Consider the following 26,691-nt stretch of genomic DNA (forward strand, 5'->3'; position numbering starts at 1 on the left):
TATGTCACATGGGTGCGGGTGCGGGTGCGGCGCAATTTCAAAAATTTTGGACACGGGGACTCGGCTATATATATATATATATATATATATATATATATATATATATATATATATATATATATATATAATTCTAGTAAACAATTAAAATTAAGTAGCCAGAACTATATAAGATAAAAGGATATTATCATTTTTCAGATATAATTTAAATTGACTTGTAATAGTAAACTTCAAGTCTGCAGTAAATTAAGTAGCCAAAACTATGACCTTAATTTTTTCGAAAGTTTCAATTTGGCACTCCCATTTCTTTATGGTAGTTCTTAAGCTAGCTTTTCTAATGCTTGTGAAACTAGTATTTTTTTAAACTGGAAAAGCATTTATTTAGCTACCTCAAATGGTTGGGTTACCTTTTATCGTGTTTTATACATATTTTTACAAGTTGTGAAACAGTCACACAGACTGTGCACACAGACTGTGCACACAGTCTGTGCAATGCAGTCTGTGACTGTGCAGACTGTGCACAGTCACACAGACTGTGCAGACTGTGCACAGTCACACAGACTATGCACAGTCACACAGACTGTGCAGTTGCAGTTGCACAGTCTATGACTGTGCAACTGCATTGCACAGTCTGGTTATAAAAAAAAGATATATAAAAAATGAATTTTTTTTTGTTTTTTGTCTTAGAAATGGACATTTTTGGACTCGGTCAAAGTTGACCGAGTCCAAAATGTGGACGGACTCGGCCTTGACTCGTTGACCGAGTCCGACTCGGCGTTGACCGAGTCCGACTCGGCGTTGACCGAGTCCGGGCCGAGTCCGAAGCCGCACCTGTGTCGGGGCGTGTCGACTCGGGTGCGGCACCTCCCTAGCCGAGTCCGTGTGACATAGCTTAATTCTTTTACCAATAAGATGTTTTCATTACACAAGTATAAAATTACACATGCTTTCACAAAATATATTAATATACATAGCTAGAATATACATATATATAATTGTACACACAAATATATATATATATATATATATATATATATATTTCAATTATTCATAACATATTTAGTATAATCAACAAAATATGCTTTCAACCTTTCATAGAAGCACAGTAACACATAAATATATAAATAACATATTAAATAATTCATAATACTAAACATGCTTTCAGGCTTTTATAGAAAAAATCATCAAAAACAAAGTCACACACACATATATATAAACATAATCAATTAAAATTAGTTGTGCATCTTTCAATGTTTCACAGAAAAAATCCCAAAAGCAAAGTAGCACACACACACACACACACACACACACACACACACACACACACACACACACACACATATATATATATATATACATATAATAACTAAGCATGTTTTCATGATTTCACATAACAAAACAACACAAACACAAGCACATAGATAATTATATATATATATATACAAAAAAATAACAAAATATATATAATAATAATAAATGACTAAACTGCCCTCATGCCTAGGCGAAGGCAGCTTAATCGCTGACTAGGCGCCTTAGTTGGTGCCTAGTCGGCAAAATTGGTACCTTTTAAGCAACTCACCTAAGAATTGCAATGCCTAAGTGTTTTACGTAGGCCTAGACAGACTAGGTGGACTAGGAGGGGCATCTGACTACATAGCTCGTATTTGAGAAAGCGTGGCTTCAAAAGTTGTTTATGGTGATTGGGAGCATTCCTGAGGTATTGGACAAGATGAACAGCTTGTCATCCATTGAAGGCGAGTGTTCCGGTCAATTCGAGCCACCCGATGTCGAGATTGCTGAGACGGATCCTACTGGTCAATACAACCAGGTGAGTAAGATCATCTGTCCTTGTTCAGAACTACAACGTTGTGGTTTGGGGATTCGTTGGAAGCCAAAAAAAATGACATTTATTTTGGGCTTTAGAATTTGTCAGTAGTTTTACTTAATTGTTATTGTTTTTATTATATTCTTGCATGTGTATGTATGTATATATTATATTATATATATATATATATGACATGGGTGTATCGTCAAACATCCATCGCGTCCGATGCTTTTCGGGCACCTTTTGCGCTGTTGATCATGCATGTGGTCAGCAGCGCAAAAACATTTGCATTTTTTGGACCTTTAGCGGTGATCCAGGACCGCCACTAAAGGTCAAAAACACAGAAAAAAATGTAATCAGATGCATTGGGCATGTCCGACCTCGTTCGATGCCCAGCACATCCAATGATACTATATATATATATATATATATATATATATATATATAGAGAGAGAGAGAGAGAGAGAGAGAGAGATGCCGATTCAGCTAAGTCAGGACTGAATTGCTAATCAAATCCCATCCCTCCTTTTGGAGAGTTATATTTTTTCTTTCTGCCATTATTTTCATTAGAATCTCACCTCCACCAATGATAGCCAGCTTCATCAGTCCACCATGATAATACTCCCTGTACATACTCAAAATTTGTTCACGTAAATTAATGCCTTTATCCATTGCATCAGAAAGGCTTTTTTGATTACCTGTCATGCAAGTAGACATAAGGCAATTCCTAGTAAAACAGAATACAAATCATAATGACCACTGAATTATACTGTGACATACCCCAACAAAATCTATTAAATGGATGTCCAGTCTTAGATGTATGACATTGAAGCTGCTGGAGGCGACAACCGTCATTTTGTAAAACCTGTTTGAACTCTGTCACGTATAAATTTAAGCAGGTAAAAGAAAATGATCAGCTGATGAAATACATAAAACTATAATAAGAAGCTGTTCCAGTCATCGGTGATGGTATAAAAATCTAGAAAGAATTATATCCACCTGAAGATAAAAGGTACTAAAAGCACACCATATACTAACCCACCTGAATCCACTGCCACTACTTCCCGTTCCATGGCTTCAGCTTTCACCAAAGGTGAAATAAAAAAATGTGAAAATCTGAAACAAGAGAAAGTTTAAGATACTCTTCTATTTTGTGACCCAAGTCAAAAAAGCTTAATTCAGTGAAAGAAATCGGAATTAGGTGAAAATCAAGATGGTAGAAAGCAGAGATGAATTGTCATGCATGTCCCCTTAAAAAAATGCCCAACCACCATACATTCATTGTCAATCATCCATGGCATAGAAGGATGTGTAGTTATATGGTCAAGAAGATATCATAAATGTTTATACTATAACGGTTAAATCTGCTTTCGATCAACAGCTGATATCAGATGACACCAAGGCAGCATGTTCATATTTGTCTAATACTTCAAAAGAAATTGAATCACCTGGATAATTACCAATGGTCAATAAGTTATATCCAAGTATCTAACCACTACCTTACACAGATTGGCTTGACTTCATGGACATACTTAAATCACACCATCTATGATATCTTCAATAATGTTTTATAAGCTCACTTTTAATCACTGTTGAGCTTCTAGAAGAACCTCCACCGCCCCCGCACCCCCAAAAGTTCACCAGCCAAGTTTCTGAAATGCTACCATGGATAGCAAGGGGGCACACTGATAGCAAAGTTGGATGAGAAGTTGTCCATCAGACTTTGCAAGAGAAGGAGAATCATCAGGCATGGAAGCTGGAGGAAGATAATAGAGAAGACAGTCATAGAACACTGACAGGTGGATGTGACGAATGGTAACGGGATGACAATGAAGGTCTTGAGCTACATCACACAGAAAAGGGAAACAAAAAAATGAAGATCCCATAAATGGACAAGCCATCTTAGCCTCAACTTAAAATTAGCGTTGAATCTCAGTTTATTATTTGTGGTTGAAAATTTAAGGATCATCTCACGCATTCAGCATGTGCTTCAGGAGCTACTCAACCCAAGCAAGCCCGATTCCGGAAATGGTGTGCACTAAGGATTTGGTAATAAGTCAAGATGCAAAAGAACAACTCATAAACCCTAAGAATTCTGCTAAATCATGCCCAGAAAAGCCAACAAGTGTTTTGCCAAACCATGATTTTTCTTAACACAAACTTCGATCACATATTAATTTAAAAAGAGAAGAAAATGTGGAACTAAGGGCATAAGAAGTAGATGATATCAACTTATAAATGAGCATTAGCTAAAATAAAACATGATAAATACAGTAACCATTTTTCTTTCTAAATGGGAAAAATCTGTAAAATATGAGGAAGGTTGCATCTATCGGGCTTTCATGTAGTATTGGTATATGACATTTACCTTTTCAAGGATTCCTTGAGAAATTTACGATTTACTTCAAAATGATAACATGTGTACTCAGTCTCGGTATAAGCATTGGATGAACCTCCATGCTTTGACAGATAGCTATCATACTACAAAATAAAGAAGCGAAAGTCAAAAGGCAAAATGAACAAGGTCATTCACTCCAAAATGCCAATGTCAATATTTTGTGATACACCATGACAGATGTGATTAAAATACATTTTATTTTATTTTTATGAAATGATTAAAACACATATTTTATTGATTGAATAAGACAGCAAGATTCAACATGTCGTATATACCAAATAGCATCATGAGTATCCTTTAGAATGTGAGCAATCTATGAAAGAGAGTTATGACATGCACACAAACAATTTTTTGTCATGCCTACAGTCGTACAGTTTTTTTTCTTTTTTCTATTTGCTACTATATGTGGATAGATATCATGCTCCATGTAATTGAAAACCCAAATAAGAGAAAATTAAAGTATCTTGGCCAATGCTTTCTGGAAGAAATGTCAAATTTGCTTTAGAAATCCAAAACTGACCTCATTTTCATCTGGGAATTCAGAACTCCCCATGAAAAGCATGTGCTCTGCAAGATTTTAAAAATGAGAAAGAATTAAAAAAAAGTTATATTACAGAAAGAACTGACAGTGACAAATATGTTAGATAGGTTTCAATGTGGTAAAACACATTTTTTCTTCTAGAAAATCCAACGAATGGGCAAAAACAAATGAGGTCATGCAGTTGTATAGATAAAATTTGAATCCAATCTTTGAGATGCATAGAATATTGCACATATCAATGTTTGTGTGGCACTATGGACATCTTCTAATTGGACAGGTTGACATATTGCACAGTATTGTGTGCATTTGAGCAGGTATGTCAGTGTGTGCATGTATGCAGACAGAGAGAGAAAGAGAGACTCCCAAATTAATATTAGGGCTATGATTTAGTACAACACCATCACTCTTGAGATTTTTCACAAAGACAATTGCTTATACATACATAGATATACATATGTATATGCATACATACATACATATATATGAGTATAGAGAGAGAGAAGTTGGATGGTGTGCCCTAGTGTGCCCCAGGCCCCCAACCATAAATTGTCCAATCGAATGATCAGATGGTTAAAAGTTAAAACAACCATACAGATTTGTTCTACATGGTTTGTTTAATAAAAAGCATATTTTGGATCATATAATTACGATGTGTAAGAAGGATTTTCGAGGACATCAAAAATCAACCGCTCACAATGCATCAAAAATTCATGACTATTTTGAAAAAACACAGGTATGATTCCTAGCAAACAAATTATGCTTAACACATCGTGTTAGATTGCATGAAAGAGATGTTCTTGACACCCGGGCCATACCAAAACTTGGGGAACACCATCCACTCTCTCTCGATCTATAAATACATAATATATATATCAGTCACATGTATCGTCAAAGGAAATTTCTCGGCAAGTATTTCTCGAAGAGATTTTCAAAAGTTGATAAATCACGGAAAAATCTCATATGTTTAAAAAATTGAAAAAAAATATAAATAACAACATCAAAACTAAGAAAATAATAAGTTTTGCATTATTTTTCTTTCAAAAATATAAAGAAACATGTTTTAAAGGTTTTAAAATATAAAAGACGCAAAAAAATAGGAAATGCAAACTTAAAATAAAAAAAATGTATTTTTCTCAAAAAATATCGCTATACGATATTTTGTTTATGTCGATGTTTTGAAAATATATTGGGACTACCTTGAATTTTGATAATATCGTGATATTTTCAAAATATCGGCGATATCAGTAACAATGATATATATATAGTCAAAAGTGTTAGGTGGTGCCTAGTAGGTAGACCCTTAAAAAGACTAGTCGAGGACTAGGCGGGACCCATATTAAATATAAAAAATACATAAAATATAATTAAAAATATGTTTAATTCTTTTACTAATAAGACAAGTACAAAATTACACATGCTTTCACAAAATATACTAATATACATAACCAAAATATACATATATATAATTATACACAAAGATATATATATATATATATATTCAATTATTCACAACATATTCAGTATAATAAAAAAAATATGCTTTCAACCTTTTACAGAAGCAGAATAACACATACATATATAAATAACATATTACATAATTCATAATGCTAAACATGCTTTCAGAGTTTTATAGAAAAAATCATTAGAGACAAAGTAACACACATATATAAAAAACATAATCAATTAAAATTAATTATGCATGCTTTCAATGTTTCACAAAAAAATCCCAAAAACAAAGTAGCACACACATATACATATAAATATAATAACCAAGCATGTGTTCATGATTTCACATCACACAAACACACACACATGCATATAATTATATAAATAACAATATATATACATGAATAATAAATAACTAAACGGACCTCGTGCCTAGGCAGAAGCAACTTAGTCGCCGACTAAGCTCCTTAGTCAGTGCCTAGTCGGCAAAATTGGTAACTTTTAAGGTACCCACCTAGGAATTGCAAAGCCTACGTGTTTTACTTATCCTAGACCAACTAAGCGGACTAGTCAGGGCTTTTGACTATATATATATATATATATATATATATATATATATATATATATATATATATATATATATAAGTGTTGACCAGAATTTGATGGAAAAGTAGTCCTATTTCTTTTTGGTTCTCATGCCACTAGTTCTAGAGATCAACTCAACCCTCTCCAGGCCTTCCCATTGTCAAGAAAAGGCAACAAAGAGAAAATACAAGCTTGCCGTATTGAAATGTTGTAAAAAGTGTATCGAAACCCATATCGCATGAGCCTGAGATACAGGTATATATCATACTGTATTGTACGATACGAGAAAAACCTTGAATTAAAAATCACAAAAGAAACTGAAAAATTACACAAAATAGAGAAAAATCTCCAAAAAGATCAAATATATATATATATATATATATATCTATAATGCAATAGAAAAAAATGTGAATATATGCATTATGAGTCACTAAACATTTGATACGATATTGATAACATTCCTAACAAACATTTAACGAAGTGGATCCACTAACATATAGCTTAATGTTACCTTTGCTTTAATCTCATGTTGTAGGTAACAAATACAAGATCATTTAATCAAGTGAACTCTAATCTATTCTTTTTCTTTGTGTAGATGTGCAAAAAAATGAGGAGATTAAGGAGAGATGGAAAGATTATTTTGATAAGCTATTTAATGAAAGTCATGCTCAAGATCTTGGAGACTTCTCCATTTCTTTTCATGAGATGAATCGTGACTTCATGCGCAAGAGTCAAAAGAAAGAAATTTGCAGAGGCTTTGAAGAAAATAAAATCAAGAAAGGCAGTTGGCCCAGATGGTATACCTATCGAGGCTTGAAAATGCTTGGGAGAGAAAGGTTTAGAATGGTTGACAAATCTTTTTAACAAGATTTGAAGGACAAATAAGATGCCTAATGAGTGGATGAAGAGTACTTTGGTGCCTCTATATAAAAATAAGGGTGATATACAAGATTGCACAAACTATCGTGGTATAAAACTCATGAGTCATACTATGAAACTTTGGGAGAGGGTGATCGAGTCTAGGTTGAGGAAGGTTGTCATGATATCGGAGAATCAATTTGGTTTTATGCCTGGAAGATCAACTATGGAAGTTATACATCTTCTTAGACAACTTATTGAGAGAAATAGAGAGAGGAACAAAGATTTGCATATGGTTTTTATTGATTTGCATAGAGTACCTAGGGATGTTCTCTGGTGGACAATGATGAAGAAAGGTGTGTCTCTCAAGTACATTAGTATAATTAAGGATATGTATGAAGGAGTAGTAACCAATGTCCACACTTGTGGAGGGGTGACAACCAATTTTCCTATAACGGTTGGGTTACATCAAGGATATGCTTTAAGCCCTTTTCTATTTGCTATAGTGATGGATGAGCTTACGAGATCAATTCAAGAAAATGTGTCGTGGTGTATGTTGTTTGCTGATGATATTGTTTTGATTGATGAGTCTAGAGTTGGGGTTAATGCTAAGTTAGAATTATGGAGACAGACATTAGAAGCAAGAGGTTTTAAGTTGAGTAAGAGTAAGACAGAATACATGGAATGTCGGTTTAGTAAGCAACAAAGTAGTGATAGGAGTGCAGTGAAGCTTGGTGAGCAAGAAATATCGGTGGATGATTGTTTCAAATATTTGGGATCTATCATTCAAAAGTATGGAGAAATTGATAGAGATGTAAATCATAGGATAAAGGTTGGGTGGATGAAATGGAAAAGTGCAACTGGAGTGTTGTGCGATCGTAGAATGCCATTGCGGTTGAAGGGAAAGTTTTATAGGATGACTATTAGGCCCGCTTTACTATATGGTACGGAATGTTGGGCTGCCAAGAGACATCATATTCAAAAAATGAGTGTAGCTGAGATGCGTATGCTGAGATGGATGTGTGGAAATACAATAAAAGATAAGATTCGGAACGAGGAGATACGTAAGATAGTAGGCATTGCACCCATTGAAAATAAGATGAGAGAGAATCGTTTACGGTGGTTTGGACATATTCGGCGAAGGCCTAATGATGCTCCAGTTAGAAGGATGGAGAAATGGGAAAATATATTAGTTAAAAGAGGTCGAGGTAGGCCTAGGAAGACATGGATGGAGGTGACAGGAAAGGATATGAATGCTTTGAACCTCACCGAGGACATGGCATTGGATAGAAATGATTGGAGGAGAAGGATTCACGTGGAAGACCCAGAATGATTTTCTTTTTTGGTTCATATCGCCGACCCCAATTGTTTTGGGATGAAGGCGTAGTTGTTGTTGTTGTAGATGTGCTAAAAAAAACTCCAATTTTTCTTGAATCCACTTGCACTGCATCCTTGACTAAATACACGAGCAAACCTAGATAACGAAGGAACATCTCCACCAAACCTATTCCACCATTGATCTATACCAACAAAAGAAAAAATATATCATGAGAAAATCCTTTGCAACACAAAAATACATAATTAAATAAAATAACATTGAATTTCAAATGCATACCTGGCCGCAATGAGCTACGCAATTGGATTGTGTTCCTTTGTCCAAAGTCCTCTTGTTTTGTTCATACTTGGTTAAGTCCAAATGAATTTGTCTTTGGAAACTATGATCTACAATAAGTTTCTCAATGGAGTTCAAGACGCTCATTTGTGCTTCCCTATCATATACGAATGTGGGAGAGAATTTAATGGCAGGATTGATGGAGCTGGTGAGTCCATCTCTTATCAATCACCTTCGAAACTGGCATATAATACTTTTTCCTTGTTACTTAAATTTTCTCTAATTTGTTCTTTTGCATTGTCCATATCATCATACAAGTAGGGGCATAGTTGAAGCCTCATCATTGTTCACTTTCACGACTGGCACTGTCGTCCTCAAAAACATACAGAACCTCTTCCAAAACTCTATGAAGAAGACTATCTCCAGTATCTCAACTCTAATAGATTGTTGTGCAATCTTTATTGCAAACCACTTATCTAATGCAGACATTTGCTTTAATTCATTTTAATGAATGACAAGGCTCTATACCGTCAAAACATTTGTAGCAAACCTTGTCAATGCAGGGCATATCAACTCGGCTCCGTTGGTAAACCTCCTTATCAAGTTTAGAATGGTTGAATGATTATAAATGAATTTTGTTACTTTTTTATACATCTCAATGCACTCACAAATGCCCTCCATCTCACCAATATCTTCAATCATGAGATCAATGAAATGAGTTGTGCATGGACACCAGTGTTGTGAAAAGCATTGAGGCGTAGCGAGGCGCTCCACCAAAATCTGAAGCAAGGCGTAAGCCTCGAGACATAAAGCGTAAGCCTCAAAAAAAATTTGAAAACTTAAAAAAGACTAAAAAAAATATCTAAAATTACAAATAAATAAAAATTACTTTTATTGATGAAGCAACAACCAACAAAAAATAAAAAATCTCAAATAAATACTGAAAATATGAGATTAACATGTAAAAGTAACATTAATGCAATAACTTGATCTACGTAAGTATCTAAGAAATAAATATGAGCATTCATTCAATAAAAAATTAACAACAAAATACATATTAGCATTAACATCATATGGACATAATTAGAAAATGCATGTTAGCATTAACAACTAAATGTTAATATATTTGTCCAAAACTCTTCAAAATGAGGGTGTTAACATTCACAAGTGCAAATGAAAGACCCAAAAAAACATATAAATGCTCATAGCCCTATGATATGAATTAGGGCCTAGGCTCTTATTGCGTCTCATGATCATCAATATCTAAGTCTTCAATATCATCATATGAAGAATCCAAATAAATAGGTCATCCTTCATACTCATTCTCTGACTCTTTATCATTTGCACTTTCTTCCTCCACATCTTCAGTCACTTCTTTTGCTTTTCTTTTTCCTTTAATAAAAAACATGTATTAAATACATATTTTATTTAATTAAAAAATTATATTTATATTCATAACAAGGTAAAAAGAATATACCTTTACCTTGATCTCTTGAAGACCTTTCTTGCCTAGAACCACTTTGTGAACCATGAGGTGAAATGACTTTTTTCAATAGGCACATGCTCAATGGCATTTATGTCGAAGTTCAGATCCAACCATGAATCCTCCAACCAATTAGGATCATTAGGCAACACTGGATCTTCCTTCTCCACAATCCACTCATCGTCTCAGTCTATATGATCTAGACATATAGGGTCTTTGGTAGCCCTCCAACTCATATTTCTCTGTCTTAATTTCATATTGTACATTACAAAAACCAATGCATTCATCTTCTCTTATTCAAGTCTATTCATCTGTTTTGTATGTACATATAATTTCAAATCATTGATAATCAATTATAAGATAATTATACTTATAAAAATGTATTTCAAAAATAAAATACAAAGTCACAAACCAATGAGAAAGTACTTCAATTCCTCTCACAACCCAATGCACTGCATGTCAAACTTAGAATTTGAACTGCAAAATTCATCAATTCAGGATTTTCGTGCCCAAATGAACTCCACCAATCAGCTGCATTGAAATAAAACAATAAAAATGTGATAAAAACATTAAGAATGTCATAATTAACAAAAACATAAAAAAATATTAACAAATAACAACATAATTGCAAACTTACCATGACTTTTTAATTTTCTTGTTGTAACGGCTGCCTGTCTACCAAACAACCCCCTTTGCCTTTTTAAATGCATCGATTTGTGTTGTAATTTTCAACCGAACTTTTGCATCGAAAACCAATTTTTCAACGCAATCATAAAAGTCACTCATAACTTCTCTATCCGGGTTGAAGTTGTCAGTATAATGAAAATGAGGATTTAAATAATAAGCAGTTGCATGCAAAGGCTTATGAAGTTGCAAGTCTCATCGTCTATCAATGATATCTCAAATAGGTTTATATTTTTTTTCAACATTGTCAAGGTTCAAAGCAATTTTCTCCTTTGCTCTATTCATTGCCTCATACAAAAATCTCATAGCAGGCTCATCTGCATCCACTAATTGCAACACTTTCACGAGAGGCAATGTAGCTTTAATTGAATATGACATGGCAGCACAAAACTTATAATCATTAAGAACAATATAAGAAATGTTCTTACCATCAAATTTTTTATAGTAATTAGATGATCTACAATTTGAATACAAGAACACTGACTTCAACTATTTTTTATAACCGTTAAAAATATAAATTGTAACATATAAATATATATAATAATAATATTATTACATTATTATTATATTTTTATTTATTTATTGTTTTTACTTTTTATTTTATTTTATATTTTTGTATTTAGTTCAATAGGAACTAGATACCCTTTTTCAGTCAAGTTCCAACTGGAACTTGACTGAGATATAGTTGTTGGACTCTAGTCCAACGGCAATAATAAGAGTTGTTGGACTAGAGTCCAACGACTCTTTCTTGGGAGAGCTCCAAATGAACTCTCTCCACTTGTTCTTTATATAAATAGAGGCGAACCCCTTCTATGTAATTAGACCAAATGCTTCTTAAGCATTCTTGTTATTAATAAAGATATTTTTATTTCATTGTTGTGTTTTTCTTTTATACCCTTTTATGGGTTTTACTTAAAGTGTCTTTTTACTTTTTTAGACATTCTTGTGGTGGATTCAAGCGTTTGTGTGGAAGGCCACCATTTAATTACATAGTATCAAAGCCGTGGAGATCTTAGATCGTAAAAAGCTACCGCCTCATTTTTTGTGCCTTATTTGCAAAAGGTGTTTCATCACCTTGTTCTTGGCTCAAGAAGGTTTGTTTGAAGAAAGAGGCTATTGAAGAAATGTTTGCTACAAAAGTTTGTATTATCCATCACTCTCTTTGCCTCTTGTCTCTTCTTCTCTCTCTATTATTTCACTCTTGTAAAAGATGGATGATATTGATAAGATCACCATCGTACCCATGCAGCTAAATGATACAAATTATGTAATGTGGGCTTCGATTATGAAGCACCACATTTGGGGAAAAGAGTTATGGGGTATAGTGGATGGTTCTGATTCGAAACCTAAACTATCTCTCACTAAAAAAGAGGGTGATAAAGAAGTTTCTCTAACGGAAGGGGAGAAGAGCAAGGTTTTAGAAACTTATGAAAAAAAATGGAAAGAGTGAAGGATAGGGCATGCAAAAATTATGTCATGGCTAATTAATAGCATAGACATTAAAAAATGCTCTAGTCTTGCTAAGTTCGAGCGTGTCGATAAGGCTTGAGAATACCTCAAAAATATGTATTCCCTTAAAGATATTGCACATGTATGCAATTTACAAGACAAAGTTCGGACAATGACTCAAAAAGATAAAAACAATTCGAGAATATTACAATGAGTTGTCTGAACTTTAGGAAGAATTAGCTCTTTTAGAGCCGAAATGGCATTGTCCCGAAGACATTGAGCTCTGTCAAAAACAACTTGATATGGAGCATTTTTATTAATTTATAAATGGTTTGAGACCGAAATTCGAGTCGACTAAATCGGCTCTTCTTCATCGAGAAAAAGTTCCTTCTATCATTGATATTATAGAGGAACTAACTATGGAGGAAAACAGAATTAGAAAGAATACTCCAAAAACCGAAGATGAATCCGTTCTAGCTGTGTCTAGACCGGGTAATTATGTACGCTCTTATAGGCCTCCTCATTTCAACAGACAGAATGGTGATTATGACAGGAAAAAAGTCATTTGCCACCATTGTCATGAACCTGGGCACTATAGGCCCGAGTGTCCTAAACTAAAAGAGCTCAGAGAAAAGAGAGTTGCGACTGTTGGATCGAAACTCAAAGATCAAGATGCACCAGTTTCTATGGCTCAATTAATGGAGATTTTCCAACCTCTTATCAAATGAGCTTCCTCCTCATCAGAAGCCTCAACTGGAGCAACGATTTTATCCTTCTCTGATCCAGGTAACTTTCCTTGGCTTCTTGAATCTGGTGCTTCTTTTCATATGACCCCAAATGACAGTAGTCTATCCGAATATTTTAAAAATAAATCAAGTGTGTCAAAAGTTTTTGCAGTTGATGGAACCTCTCTTGAAATAAAAGGAATAGGAAATTTTGAAAAAGTCCATAAAACTAAGAAATTTTTTATTGCAGAAGTCAAATTTATTGCTAAGCTAAATTTAAATCTTTTATTTGTTTCTCAAATATCTGATTATAGATGTAATGTCTCATTTTCTTCTCATGGTTGTTGGATACAGGATCGCCAATCAGGCAAGCTAATTGGGAAAGGCCATAGAGGAGGACTCTATTATATGGATTTTTTTGAATTGCCTAAGAACGCTTTTTGTTATAATATTCAGAAAATAGAATTGGATTTGTGGCACATTAGACTTGGTCATCCTCATATAGCCAAGATCCAACATTTTTCAAGTCTAGGAAAATTTATAATTCTAAAAATTTCACTTGCAAAGACTGTATTCTTGGCAAAATGAAAAAAGTTACCATTTCATGATAGAACCTTTATTTCTTTTAGACCACTTGAACTTGTACATTCGGATGTTTGAGGTTCTGCACCAATTATTTCGAAAGGAGGATTTGCATATTATGCTTTCTTTGTCAATGATTTTTCTAGACATACTTAGATTTATTTTCTTAAACATAAATCTGAAGTCTTTTCATACTTTCAAACATTTCATAATATGGTTAAAAACAAGTTTCAAAATGATATTTCCATTTTTCGCACGGATTCAGGGAAAGAATTTATGTCCAAAGAATTCAAGGATTATCTCAATTTAAATGGCATTACACACCAAAGGCCGTGCTCATATACACCACAACAAAATGGACTAGATAAACGTAAACATCAACACATTATGGAAACAACTAGGACATTATTAATAGCAAATCAAGTTCCAAAGGATTTTTGGGCAAAAGTTACCCTAACTGCTACCTATCTAATTAATCGAATGTCATCTTCTTCTTTGAAAAATATAATTCTTATTGAAAAACTTGTGAATATTTTCCCAAACTACTCTAGATTGAGAGTATTTGGATACAAGTGCTTTTTTTCACTGACAAAAATGATAAACTCTCTCCCCGTGTGATTCCCTATGCCTTTTTAGGATATGCTGATAATAAAAAAGGTTATAGGTGTTTTGACTTTCAAAATGACAAATTATATGTATCAAGAAATGTCTCTTTTCTAGAAAAGGAAAGTTTCTTTGATTTTGAAAAACCTAAGTCACTGAATACTCCTTTCTGATAGATCTAACATCAAAACCTAATCCTGAATATGACTTTGACAGTGATCAAAGTGCTATTGATGTTGAACATAATGATGACAATAAAGAGCAAATCCATAGGGATGTTAGATTACAATATTCAAGACGAAGTGAGTCAAATCTTCCATGTGCACTAGAAAAATATTTTGAAGTACCAACCAGAAGGTTGTCTCGAGTCTCGAGACCTCCTGAAAAATTTGTGTTATATGAATCTTTCTCACCCACCTATAGGGCAGTTATTGCATTAATACACTTAGATGAGGAACCATCATCGTACTCTCAAGCCAAAAATCATGTAGAATGGATAAAAGCCATGAGAACTGAGTTAGATGCACTTAAAAAGGCTTCTACTTGGACTATTCAAGATCTTCCTCTAGGTAAGAAACCTATAGGGTGTCGATGAGTTTACAAAGCTAAAACCAAGAGTGATGGAACTCTTGAAAAATATAAAGCCCGATTAGTGGCCAAAGGCTATGCCCAAGAATACAACATTGATTATGAAAAAACCTTTACCCCAGTTGCTCGTATGACCACTGTTAGAACATTAATTGCCTTAGCTTCTATTAGAAAATTACCCATATTTCAGATGGACATCAAAAATGCATTTTTAAATGGTAAATTAGTTGAAAAAGTGTACATGGAAGCTCCACCTGGTATTAGTATTCTCAATGGTAAAGTTTTTCGTTTAGAAAAGGCTCTTTATGGTCTTAAACAAGACCCAAAAGCTTGGCATGACAAGTTTAGTTAGGTTATACTTAATATTGGTTTTCAATCATGTTTGACTGACACTGCTTTGTTTATTAAGGGTTCTGATGCAGAGATTATAATACTTCTTCTCTACGTGGATGACATGATCATCACCGGAGGCGATAAACAAGAAGTTGAAAACATCAAAAAACTTCTTAAAATTCATTTTGAAATGACCGATTTAGGTTTATTAAGATATTTCTTAGGAAATGAAGTTGCTTATTCCCCTTGAGGGTATTTAATGTCTCAATCTAAGTTTGCTTTTGATATTGTTTTCAGGCCTAGAATTACAGATGATAAGAAAGTGGACACTCTAGAAGTTATCAATGTTAAGATGAGAATTGATGATGGATAACCTCTCGAAGATCCTACTCCTTACAGACAGCTTATCGGAGCATTTTCCTATCTTTCCATTAGCAGACCAGACATAGCACACGTTGTACACACAGCCAGTCAGTTTCAACATGCTCCTACCACAATCCACATGAGAGTCATTCAGCGTATTGTTAGATATATTAAGTCCTCTCCTTCATGAGGACTTTTCTTGTCTTCTACCTCCTCATTAGATCCAATTGCATATATTGATGTTGATTGGGGAGGTGATCTTAATAACAGACACTCAACTACTGGTTTTTGTGTTTTTCTAAGTAAATCATTAATTTCGTAGATATGCAAAAAACAACAAAAAGTCTCTCTCTCATCCACAGAAACTGAATACCGAGTCATGGCAACCACGACCATGGAAGTAGTTTGGCTCAGACGTCTGCTCGACGACATGGGAGTTGAAGCAACAGAAGCTTCGCGTATGTGTTCTGACAACAAGAGTGCGATCTATATTGCAAGCAACCGAACATTTAATGAACGCACCAAACATATTGAAATGGATTGTCACTACGTCAGAGAGGAATATCTACGTGAAACCATTGATCTGATATATGTTACATCAGAATACAAATTAGCAGATTTTTTTACCAAGCCTATCGCTGCTCCCAGATTTCACTTTCTCTTAGACAAACTTTCGTTCATTGTATGCAAGTTTGAGGGGGAGTGTTAAAAATGTAAGTTATAACATATAAATATATATAATAATATTATTATATATATATATATATTCATTTTTTTTTTACTTTTTCTTTTATTTTAGATTTTTGTATCTAGTTTAATAGGAACTAGATACCCTTTTTCAGTGAAGTTCCAGTTAGCTGTTGGACTCTAGTCCAATGGCTATAATAAGAGTCATTGGTAGTCCAACGACTCTTTCTTGGGAGAGCTCCAAATGAGCTCTCCCCACTTGTTCTTCTTCGTATAAATAGGGGTGAACCCCTTCTATGTAATTAGACCAAATGCTTCTTAAGCATTTTTGTTATTAATAAAGATATTTTTATTTCATTGTTGTGTTTTCCTTTTATACCCTTTTATGGGTTTTACTTTAAGTATCTTTTTAGACATTCTTGTGGTGGATTCAAGTGTTGGCATGGAAGGCCACCATTTCATTACAATAACATCCAATACTATGAAACGTGAGATATGTTATGGCAAAACGAGTGACGGCAGGATGTAGAAGTTTTTTCTTCTTTGTGAACTTTCTCATCAAATTTAATACCCATGCATGACTATAGATATATCTTGTAATTTTTTTTAACTTTTTCACTATATCTTTAAAAATTGATATCTTTCTAATATCTTCTAACATTAAATCCAAACAATGTGCCGCACATGGTGTCCAAAAACATGTTTTTTCTGCTATTAACATATTTTAAGCTGCCACATAATTTGGTGCATTATATGTAATGAATTGCACCCTATGTCACAGGGACTCGGCAAAACAGATGTCGCACCGGGTGCGGCACCGGGTGCAGTCAACACGACCCTGGGTGCGGTCAATGCGCCCAGGGTCATTTTTGTACACTATTTGGGCATTAAAAAAAATCCCCGATGAAAAGGAGGATTAGGGCAAAAAAAAAAATTTGCCCTAATCTCTCCTCTCCTCTCCCCCTGAGCTCGAGCTCTCTCCCATCGCCGCACCAGCTCCGCCTCCCAGGCTCCTCCTCTCCTTTCGCAGGTATGTACCCTCTCTCACTCTCTTCTTGGGTCGGCAGGGGAGGGGCCGAGCACCCCCTTCCCTTCTCGCTCTCTTGTTGGGTCGACAGGGAAGCGGCCAAGCCCCCCCCCCCACCCTCTCTCTCGGTCTCTTGTTGGGTCGGCAGGGGAGGGGCTGAGCCCCCCCTGCTCCCTCGTTTTTCGGCACAGGAGGGGAGGGGTCGAGCCCCTCCCCCATCTGGCTTTTTTTTTGGGTCGACAGGGGAGGGGCCGAGCTCCTCCCCCCTCTGGCTCTTTTTTTGGGTCGACAGGGGAGGGATCGAGCCCCTCCCCATCTGGCTTTTTTTTTGGGTCGACAGGGGAGGGGCCGAGTCCCTCCCCCCTCTGGCTCTTTTTTTGGGTCGACAGGGGAGGGGCCGAGCCCCTCCCCCCTGGCTCTCTTTTTGGGTCGACAGGGGAGGGGTCGAGCCCCCCTGCTCCCTTGTTTTTCGGCACAAGAGGGGCCAAGCCCCCCCCCCCCCCCCCCCGGCCCCCCTCTAGCTCTTTTTTTGGGTCGACAGGGGAGGGGCCGAGCCCCTCCCCCCTCTGGCTCTCTTTTTGGGTCAGCAGGGTAGGGGTTGAGCCCCCCCCCCCCCTGCTCCCTCTGTTTTCAGCAGGGGAGGGGCTGAGCCACCCCTTCTCCCTGTGTTTTCGACTGGGGGAGAGGGTCGAGTATAATTGATTTGAAAATTTTAATGTATTTTTTTTTGTGTTTTCAGGATAAAAATGACGAATAAAGGGAAAGGATTTGCGTCATCCTCATCCCAACATGTGAGTTCTGCTGCTAGTTTTGCTGATAATTGTAGTGGGATTGATGATGTGGGGCCACTATGGGTACATGTAGATAAACTTGCAAAAACTGGAGAAGAAGGTGGTGGAAACAAGAGATTTTGATGCAAGTTTTGCAAAAGAGATTTTGTTGGGTCTTACACAAGAGTGAAGGCTCATTTGTAGAAGATACCAGGACATGGCATTTCAGCTTCCAGAATAGTTGATGAGGCAATGCGAAGACAATACAAGAAAATACAAGAAGAATATGAGAAGAGAAAGGCAATGGCCGATTCTTCTGCAGTCAGTGTGCCATTTGCAAGCCACCAAGAAGATGCTGAAAAAAAAAAGTCAATGTAGGAGGTAAAGGAACGATACAAGCAGCATTCAATACATATGGAAGAGAAGAATTGGATAGAAAAGTTGGGAGGTATTTTTATTCTGGTTCACTCCCATTTAATGCGGCTAGAAATCCTTATTGGAAGGATTTAGTAACATCCTTGGCAAATTGTAATTTGAGTGGTTATGTGCCTCCAAGTTCAGAAAAAATACGAACCACACTTCTTGTAGAAGAGAGGGCAAATGTGGAGAGGTTGCTAGAGATTAAAAAATATTCATGAGAGCAAAATGGAGTTTCTATTGTGTCTGATGGATGGACAGATATTCAAAGGCGTCCATTAATCAATTTTATTGCTTGTTCGCTTAGTGGCCCAATATTCTTGAAAGCAGTTGATGCATCTGGGGAATATAAAAATGCAGAGTATTTGAAGGGATTGTTTATAAAAGTGATAAAAGAAGTGGGTGATCAGAAAGTGGTACAAATCATTACAGACAACGCTCCAGTTTGTAAAAGTGCAACGTTGAGTTTTGAGAGTGAGTACCCTCATATTTTTTGGACTCCCTGTGTAGTACACAGCTTAAATCTAGCCCTAAAGAGCATTTGCAACCCCAAAGAAGAAGAAAATTCACAAGCATATGCTTTATGTTCATGGATTGAAGATTTAAAAAGAAATATCAAAAGCATTAGGAATTTTGTTGTTAACCACCATCGTGCTAATGCTATATTTAATAGGCATTCTGATTTGAAATTGTTGAAAGTCGCTAAAACATGTTTTGCGCCCATCATTGTGATGATGAAGAGGATTAAAAGAGTGAAGAATGCTTTGATTAACATGGTAACTGATGAAAATTGGACATTCTATCGTGTTGATGATGATATCAAGGCTCAAGAAATTAAGAAATTCATTCTTGATGATGAGTTTTAGGACAGAGTGGTATACTTCCTTCAATTTACGCAACCTATTTGGGAAATGTTAAGAGAAGTTGATAAGGATGAGCTCATGCTTCACAGAGTTTATGAAATGTGGGATAAAATGATTGAAAAAATACAAGCTATAGTTTTCATGCATGAAGAAAAAAATCTTGCATTGGATGATTCAGATTTTTTTAATCATATTCATTCAATTTTAGTCAGAAGATGGGATAAGAGCAACACTCATTTGCATTGTATGGCACATTCTCTTAATCCAAAATATTATGCAAATAAGTGGCGGGCTGGTGGTATTGGTCGTGTCCCTCCAAATTTAGACCCAGAGCTATCAAGACATAGAAATATGTGTATGACAAGACTTTTTCTAGAAACATATCTTCTACATCAAGTCACACAAGAGTTTGAAAAATTTTCATCTTCGAGATTATATGGATCGGCATTATTCGCGAGAGAAGAAGATAATATAGATCCTATCACATGGTGGTCAACATTTGGATCAGAAACACCTCTTCTCCAACGTCTTGCATTAAGATTGCTATCGCAGCCTGCTAGTTTATCTTGTTGTGAAAGAAATTGGAGCACATATTCTCAAATCCACAACATGAAGAGAAACAAACTCACTAGCAAGCGTGCAAAGAATTTAGTATATGTTCATTCAAATCTTCAATTACTTTCGCGAAGCAATGATGAATACAGGTACTAATTTGCTCTCTTAGTTATTTGATTATTTCTTAGTTTTCATTTAAATATACTTGTATTGTATTTATCATTTTCAAATTGGGTTTATAACGCAGACAAGGAACATCTAAATTTTGGGATGTAGAGTGTGACTTCGAAGGAGAACATGATTTCAAAATAACAAACATGGATTTAGTTGAGCCCAGTATTCCTTCTAATGATGCATTTGATGATGAAGAAGAAAATTATTAACATCTATTACTTCATCAGGATATACTTTAGTATGTAATTTAGTTCTTTTATACTTATTTGATTGATATTTAGGTCGATTTATGTAATTGCTTTACTTATTTGATTGATAATTTGATATTTAGGTTGATATACTGCATGCATGATGAATCATATTATGACAATGTTTACTGTTAAATGTTAAATTGTTAAAACTTCAAAATTATATATATATATATATATACTTTTTTTTTACATTTTTATCCCTGCCGCACCCCCGCACCCGGGTTTTTTGGAAGTGTCGCATCCCGTACCCGCACCCATGTGACATAGATTGCACCATATTACTTTCACCAACTTCTTCAAATTTACACAAATTTGCACTAGTTTTTTTCATGTCGTTGATGTCAACGAACTTAAAAAAAATATTGTACCAGATAAGTTGTCCACAATAAAATTAAATATTTTTTTCATCTATCCAACCATCTGTCATAATGTTGCAACCAACTTTTGGTCATTCCTTTTTGAACTCTTTTAAAATTTCATGAGTACAATCTACCCTGTCTTTCAAAATTCGCGTTCTGATCTCGTGGTAAGAAGGTGATTTGAACCCTCGCCTATAATTTGCAATAGCTTCTACCATTGCACCAAAATATAGACTATTGCAAAGATTAAATGATAGAGCATTTGAATAAAAAAATGTATCAATGGCACGACATACATTTTTTCTCTCATCCCTTTTGAAAACAGTGTTTATTGTGGTTTGACGTGCTTCTTTGTTCATAAAGAGGTTCATAAGACCACCTGTGCTTATTTTTGCAACACTACATAATCCACTGACTTCTTTGTTCACATTATCGCCTATTGATGATCCAAAATAAACACTCATCCCAATTTCGAACTTGTTTTGTTCCTCATTTTGTTTCTTTTCGTTTAATCCCTTAGATGATTATGAAAAAACCTTCACATCAGGTGGAACCGATTCGCACATGCTTACACTATGTTTTGTAACAGCTAAGTGATGTTTCAACCTATAGATGTCTTCTATAGTCTCCTTATGACAGTAATTGCAAATTATATGTCTTACGAGTTTGAACTCTTTAGTGGGATTTAAAACTTTAGCTTCATAATCTCATCCTACATCTCTTCCAATTGTTCAACTGCAAAAATGCATATAAGAAAATATATATTAACACAAAAGTTTATAAAAACTCAAATAGTTAAAAAAAACTGAGACAATGCTTTATATAATCTAATAAATTCAGATTCATATTCAATAAGAATAAATATATATAACTTGAAAACTAATTATATAGCAGTCAAAAAATTATCCTGTAGCGTAGAAGGAGAATATGCTGGAATGAGGCAACTTTCATATTCTAAACCTCTCTCCATCTTTTCATATTCTAAAACTCGCTCTCTCTCCTTGTACCAAAAAAAGATGACCAAAAGATGACCATCAGATCATCCTTTGCAAATCAAAGATGAAAAACCTATTTTGTGAACCAATGTTTTGTCCAAAAGATGGAAAGATAAGTCGAAGAAGAAACATAAAATGCAAACTGAGAACAAGAATGGGGAAAAAGTGAAACTTATCCAAAATGTACAGACTCTGTGTTTTAAATGAACGAACTTGTCTCCTCCTTTCTCTCTGACAACAACAAACCCTAATACACCCAAACGAATTTTTGGCCCCGAACTCGTCTCCTCCTAACTCGTCTCCGCGGCTCTCCATTTTTCAAAAAATAATAGGGCCCCTAATTGTGTGTTTCTCATAAAATATAACATTAGGGTCGGGGGGGCTGTTATTTAAAACCTAAATTTTCCCTCATTTGACCAAAAATCTGAGGTGTGCGCCTCGCCCCGAGGCGTGCGCCTCAAGGCATATGAGGTGCACGCCTTGGGGCATTTGCGCTTTATACCTGCGCCTCAAGGCACAAAGGCCCTCACCTTGAGGCGAGGCATGCTTTTTGCACCTTGAGGTACACTTTTAATAACACTGATGGACACCAAGCAAAGCATTTATATTCCTCCTGTAGCATTAATCTAGCAACTTTGAAGTTTGTTGCATTATCAGCAATGAATTGGACCCATAGTCACAAATATAGGTGATATTTTTAAAATATCACGATATTATAAAATTATATTTTCAGCAAACGATATTATAGGTAAAATATCATGATATTTTGAAAATATCACCAATTTGGTAATATCATGATATTATCACGAGAATATCGAAATGAGGGTTTTAGGGTAAAAGAGGGGTTTAGGGCTCGGTTTTGAGGGTTAGAAGCAAAAAAAAAGTTGGGCAGTGCGAATTGGTTGAGATTTGAGGCAAACTACACTTTTATGGCTCGGATCTAGCAAAATCCCCAATTTTAGGGGCGGATTTGATCTCAAGATAGGGCGAGTAGGCTTAGAAAAGAATTTTGGGGAGGTGGAACATGAAAAAAGGGGTCAAAATGACCCTTGAGGGCTCAAAAAAGGGCCCCCATAAGTGGTCGGTCACCACTTTTTTGATGCCGAAAAAGTAAAAAATAAATAAATGGGGGCTCGACACGTGCGATACGGTACAATACGCCCCTGAATCATACGATACATATCGTATCAGTACAATAATTGTACCAAATATGATATACTACTTAAACTGTATCGGACCCCCTTCTGATACTATGCTATATTGTATCATACGATACGATATGATACTAACAACACTGCCCTATTGCAAAAGCTAACACACACACATGCTATCGTTACCTAGATCTCATCTTTGTTTTACCACTTGTAAGCTACAACCTTGTATGCTGGTTAGGAGGAGCTCGAGTATGATTGTGGAATGGGCAGTATGTTGCGCATGGAGACACATTTTATAGAGACCTATGGACTAACAAACAAGGTTGTAGTTCACAAATAGTAAATCGAAGATGAGAACTGTGTAAGATAAGAAAAAACCTAGCTAATTGGAGGATTGAGCAAATGAGGAATATTAGAAATGTAACACATTGAAATTTATAGATCAGTATACCCTAAAGATCATACCCAGATGCACAATGCAAAGTTAATCCAATAGTACACTCAGTCCACCATTAACCAATTTACATATTTCATAATAGGGTTTCCATAATTTTAAAAACACATAACCGCAGAATTTGGTTCAGTAGCCCCTTGGACACTACGTTCATCTTTGGCACTTTCTTGATGATCCTAAGAGCACATCAAGCTTAAAAGAAAGTCTCTGAAGTGAAGTGTCCATGTGCATATCCATGAAAGTAAATTTGCAAAAATACTAGCAGAAAAAACTGGGACAAGAAGGTGGAGAACAAGAGCAATAATCATGTCATACCATATGCAAGATCCATTCCAACTAGAAGTAAAAGTCATAATCTCACCTAAAAAATGAGCAAGTCCCTGAGCATTATCAGGGTCTACAAAGCTGCCCATTCCAACACACATTGCAGCTGCTGCCTGTAATGTAAAATCATTAGAAACAATTTCGAGTCCATGAAAGCTTGCAAGTATAAAAGGCTGAGAGACAAGGCCTTTTTTTTCCTTCAGTAAAAGAAACTTTATTATTAAAAGAGAAAGCTTCACCAGAGAAATCAAGCGAAGATATTGCTATCACACTTAAAAACATAACATTAGATAACAGGCTCCCCAACCCAGAGCCCAGCCTAGGAGGGAGGGAACCAAATCATTACCGCTCAGCCACATAAGTAATGCATATGCTCCATATGTTGCATGATATGGAAAGAGAAACTAAGAAGCCATTCTGACAAAATCAGGCAAATCCTAATGATTCCTTTCAAGTCTCTGTAGGGCTTGCATTATTTCTGGTTACATAAACATAAAAAATAGTCAATTAATAAAAAACTCCCCTTTGTAGGATGTGCATGGCCATAAAAAAGGCAAAAGATGCCTCAACAGCAAAAATTATTTTAATTACATACAATTAATGGTGACCACCATTAGACAGATGTTAAAAGGATTTAAAAAGGAGAAAATGACAGAAAAAAAAAGAAAACCGGAAAATGCACATCTATGCAATAGCAATTCAGTAGAACAAGATCTTAATTATCAAATGCATGCCATCATCTGCACACTCCTCAGAGCTTACATGCTTTTGTTATAAAAGTTCTACAGCAAGAACATCCTAAGATGAAAGCCCCATTTAAAAGAAAAAATACACATTTGAACCTCGTATTAACAATGAAATAGATCCAAATCATAATTGCCAAAGTTTTGCTAGAAACCATTGTTGTTTTTAAATTTTTGAGAGATTAATTGCTGTAGCTATTCAATCTTCCATCTCTGTGGTTAGGCTTGTTTTTTAGACAACAGATTTGAAACCAAAACCGCTCGGTTATGATAGTCCTCTTAGATTTAGGGTTTCTGAATTTTCTGCAGAGAGAAAAGAGGACAATAGGGTTTTGGGCTAAATACACATGATTCCCAATATGGGAAAATCGTGTTTCTCTTGTAACTATATATTAACATTATAATTAAGATACATTATGACTAAAATACCCTCATTTACATAAAATACAAAAGAGATCAATGAGAGCCATTTAAGGAAACACAACAATCACATTAGATGTGAACACAAGATGCACATTGGGTGATCAAGATCTGATGTGATTTGGATATGGACCCTCATGCGTGAATCTGGACCTCACGCTAATAGCCTCCCTCAAGTTGTACATGGTTATCAATCATGAACAACATGTTTCTTAAGTACCAAAATCTATTCTTCGTGAGGCCTTTTGTAAATAAATCAACAACTTGTTCTTCAGTCCGGACATATCTGATCTCTATCTCTTGATCCTTCACTTTCTGACGAATAAAATGTTGATCAATTTCAATATGCTTTGTCTTCCCATGATGGATGAGATTTATTGAAATCTTGATAGCACATTTATTATCACATAACAATACTGATTTGGGAATAACTTCTCCCAAATCATACGGCATATGTCTGATACAAGTCATTTCAGCAGTGACTGCAGTCATGAAACGATATTCTACTACTGTATTGGACCTTGTAACAGCCTTATATTTTCTACTACTCCATGAGCCCAGATTTCTTCTAAGGAAAACACAATATCCAAAAAGAGACCTCTCATCAGGATTACTTACCCAATCAATATATGAATAAGTTGTGACCATCATCATATCTTCATGTACTGCCATTTTTATGTAAAGTAAACAACCTCCAACAGTCCCTTTAAATATCTTAGAATTCTCTTCACACCTTCCATGTGTAGCAATTTAGGCTGATGCATAAATTGCGAGATCTAGTTCACGGTAAAAACAGTATCTAAATGAGTAAACGTAAGATAATGTAGCATTCCAACTATGCTTCTAAATTGTGTGGGGTCATGGTATAGTTCTCTTTCATTTGCTCCAAATCTCTGATGAATAGAAACTGGAGTTGCAGCCGGTTTATAATCTTTCATGCACGTTTTACTTAAGAGATCCATCGTGTATTTGTGTTGAGTTAGAATAAGAGAATCATCATGCCGATCTACCTCGATTCCAAGAAAATATCTCAACAAACCAAGATCTTTCATCTTAAACTTTTTATTTAAGAATCTCTTCACTTCTTTAACATGTTCATCACAACTACCAGTAACAATTATACCATCAATATAAATGAGTAACATAGTAATAAGATTGTTACCTTTATAAATAAAGAGTGAATGATCTAATGGGGACCGAGTAAAATGATAACCTTGAATTGGAACATAGAAACTTTCAAACCTTCATCACAACTACCAGTAACAATTATATCATCAATATAAATGAGTAACACAGCAATAAGATTGTTACCTTTATAAATAAAGAGTGAATGATCTAATGGGGACCAAGTAAAACCATAACTTTGAATTGCAACATAGAAACTCTCAAACCAAGATCTTGAAGCTTGCTTTAACCCATAAATGGC

At 35.3% G+C, this 26,691-nt stretch overlaps 1 protein-coding gene across 2 annotated transcripts in view; it reads right to left on the reverse strand.

Moving 5' to 3' along the window:
• Window positions 1-26,691, reverse strand: part of LOC149839146 (Insulinase (Peptidase family M16) family protein) — a 67,686-nt gene that overhangs the window by 35,369 nt on the left and 5,626 nt on the right. Inside the window, exons 3-8 of one of the 2 annotated variants that reach the window (XM_090002318.1) lie at window positions 24,140-24,215; window positions 4,741-4,787; window positions 4,191-4,303; window positions 2,865-2,938; window positions 2,603-2,698; window positions 2,401-2,520 (exon numbers count right to left, since the gene is read on the reverse strand). In XM_090002318.1, coding sequence (XP_089858444.1) covers window positions 2,401-2,520; window positions 2,603-2,698; window positions 2,865-2,938; window positions 4,191-4,303; window positions 4,741-4,787; window positions 24,140-24,215 — 526 coding nt within the window. The remainder of the gene's footprint in view (window positions 1-2,400; window positions 2,521-2,602; window positions 2,699-2,864; window positions 2,939-4,190; window positions 4,304-4,740; window positions 4,788-24,139; window positions 24,216-26,691) is intronic. The other variant, XM_090002319.1, reaches the window with a different exon arrangement.

Source organism: Nuphar pumila, chromosome 4, assembly GCF_984573655.1.
Source record: "Nuphar pumila chromosome 4, dmNupPumi1.hap1.1, whole genome shotgun sequence".
Taxonomy (NCBI): Eukaryota; Viridiplantae; Streptophyta; class Magnoliopsida; order Nymphaeales; family Nymphaeaceae; genus Nuphar; species Nuphar pumila.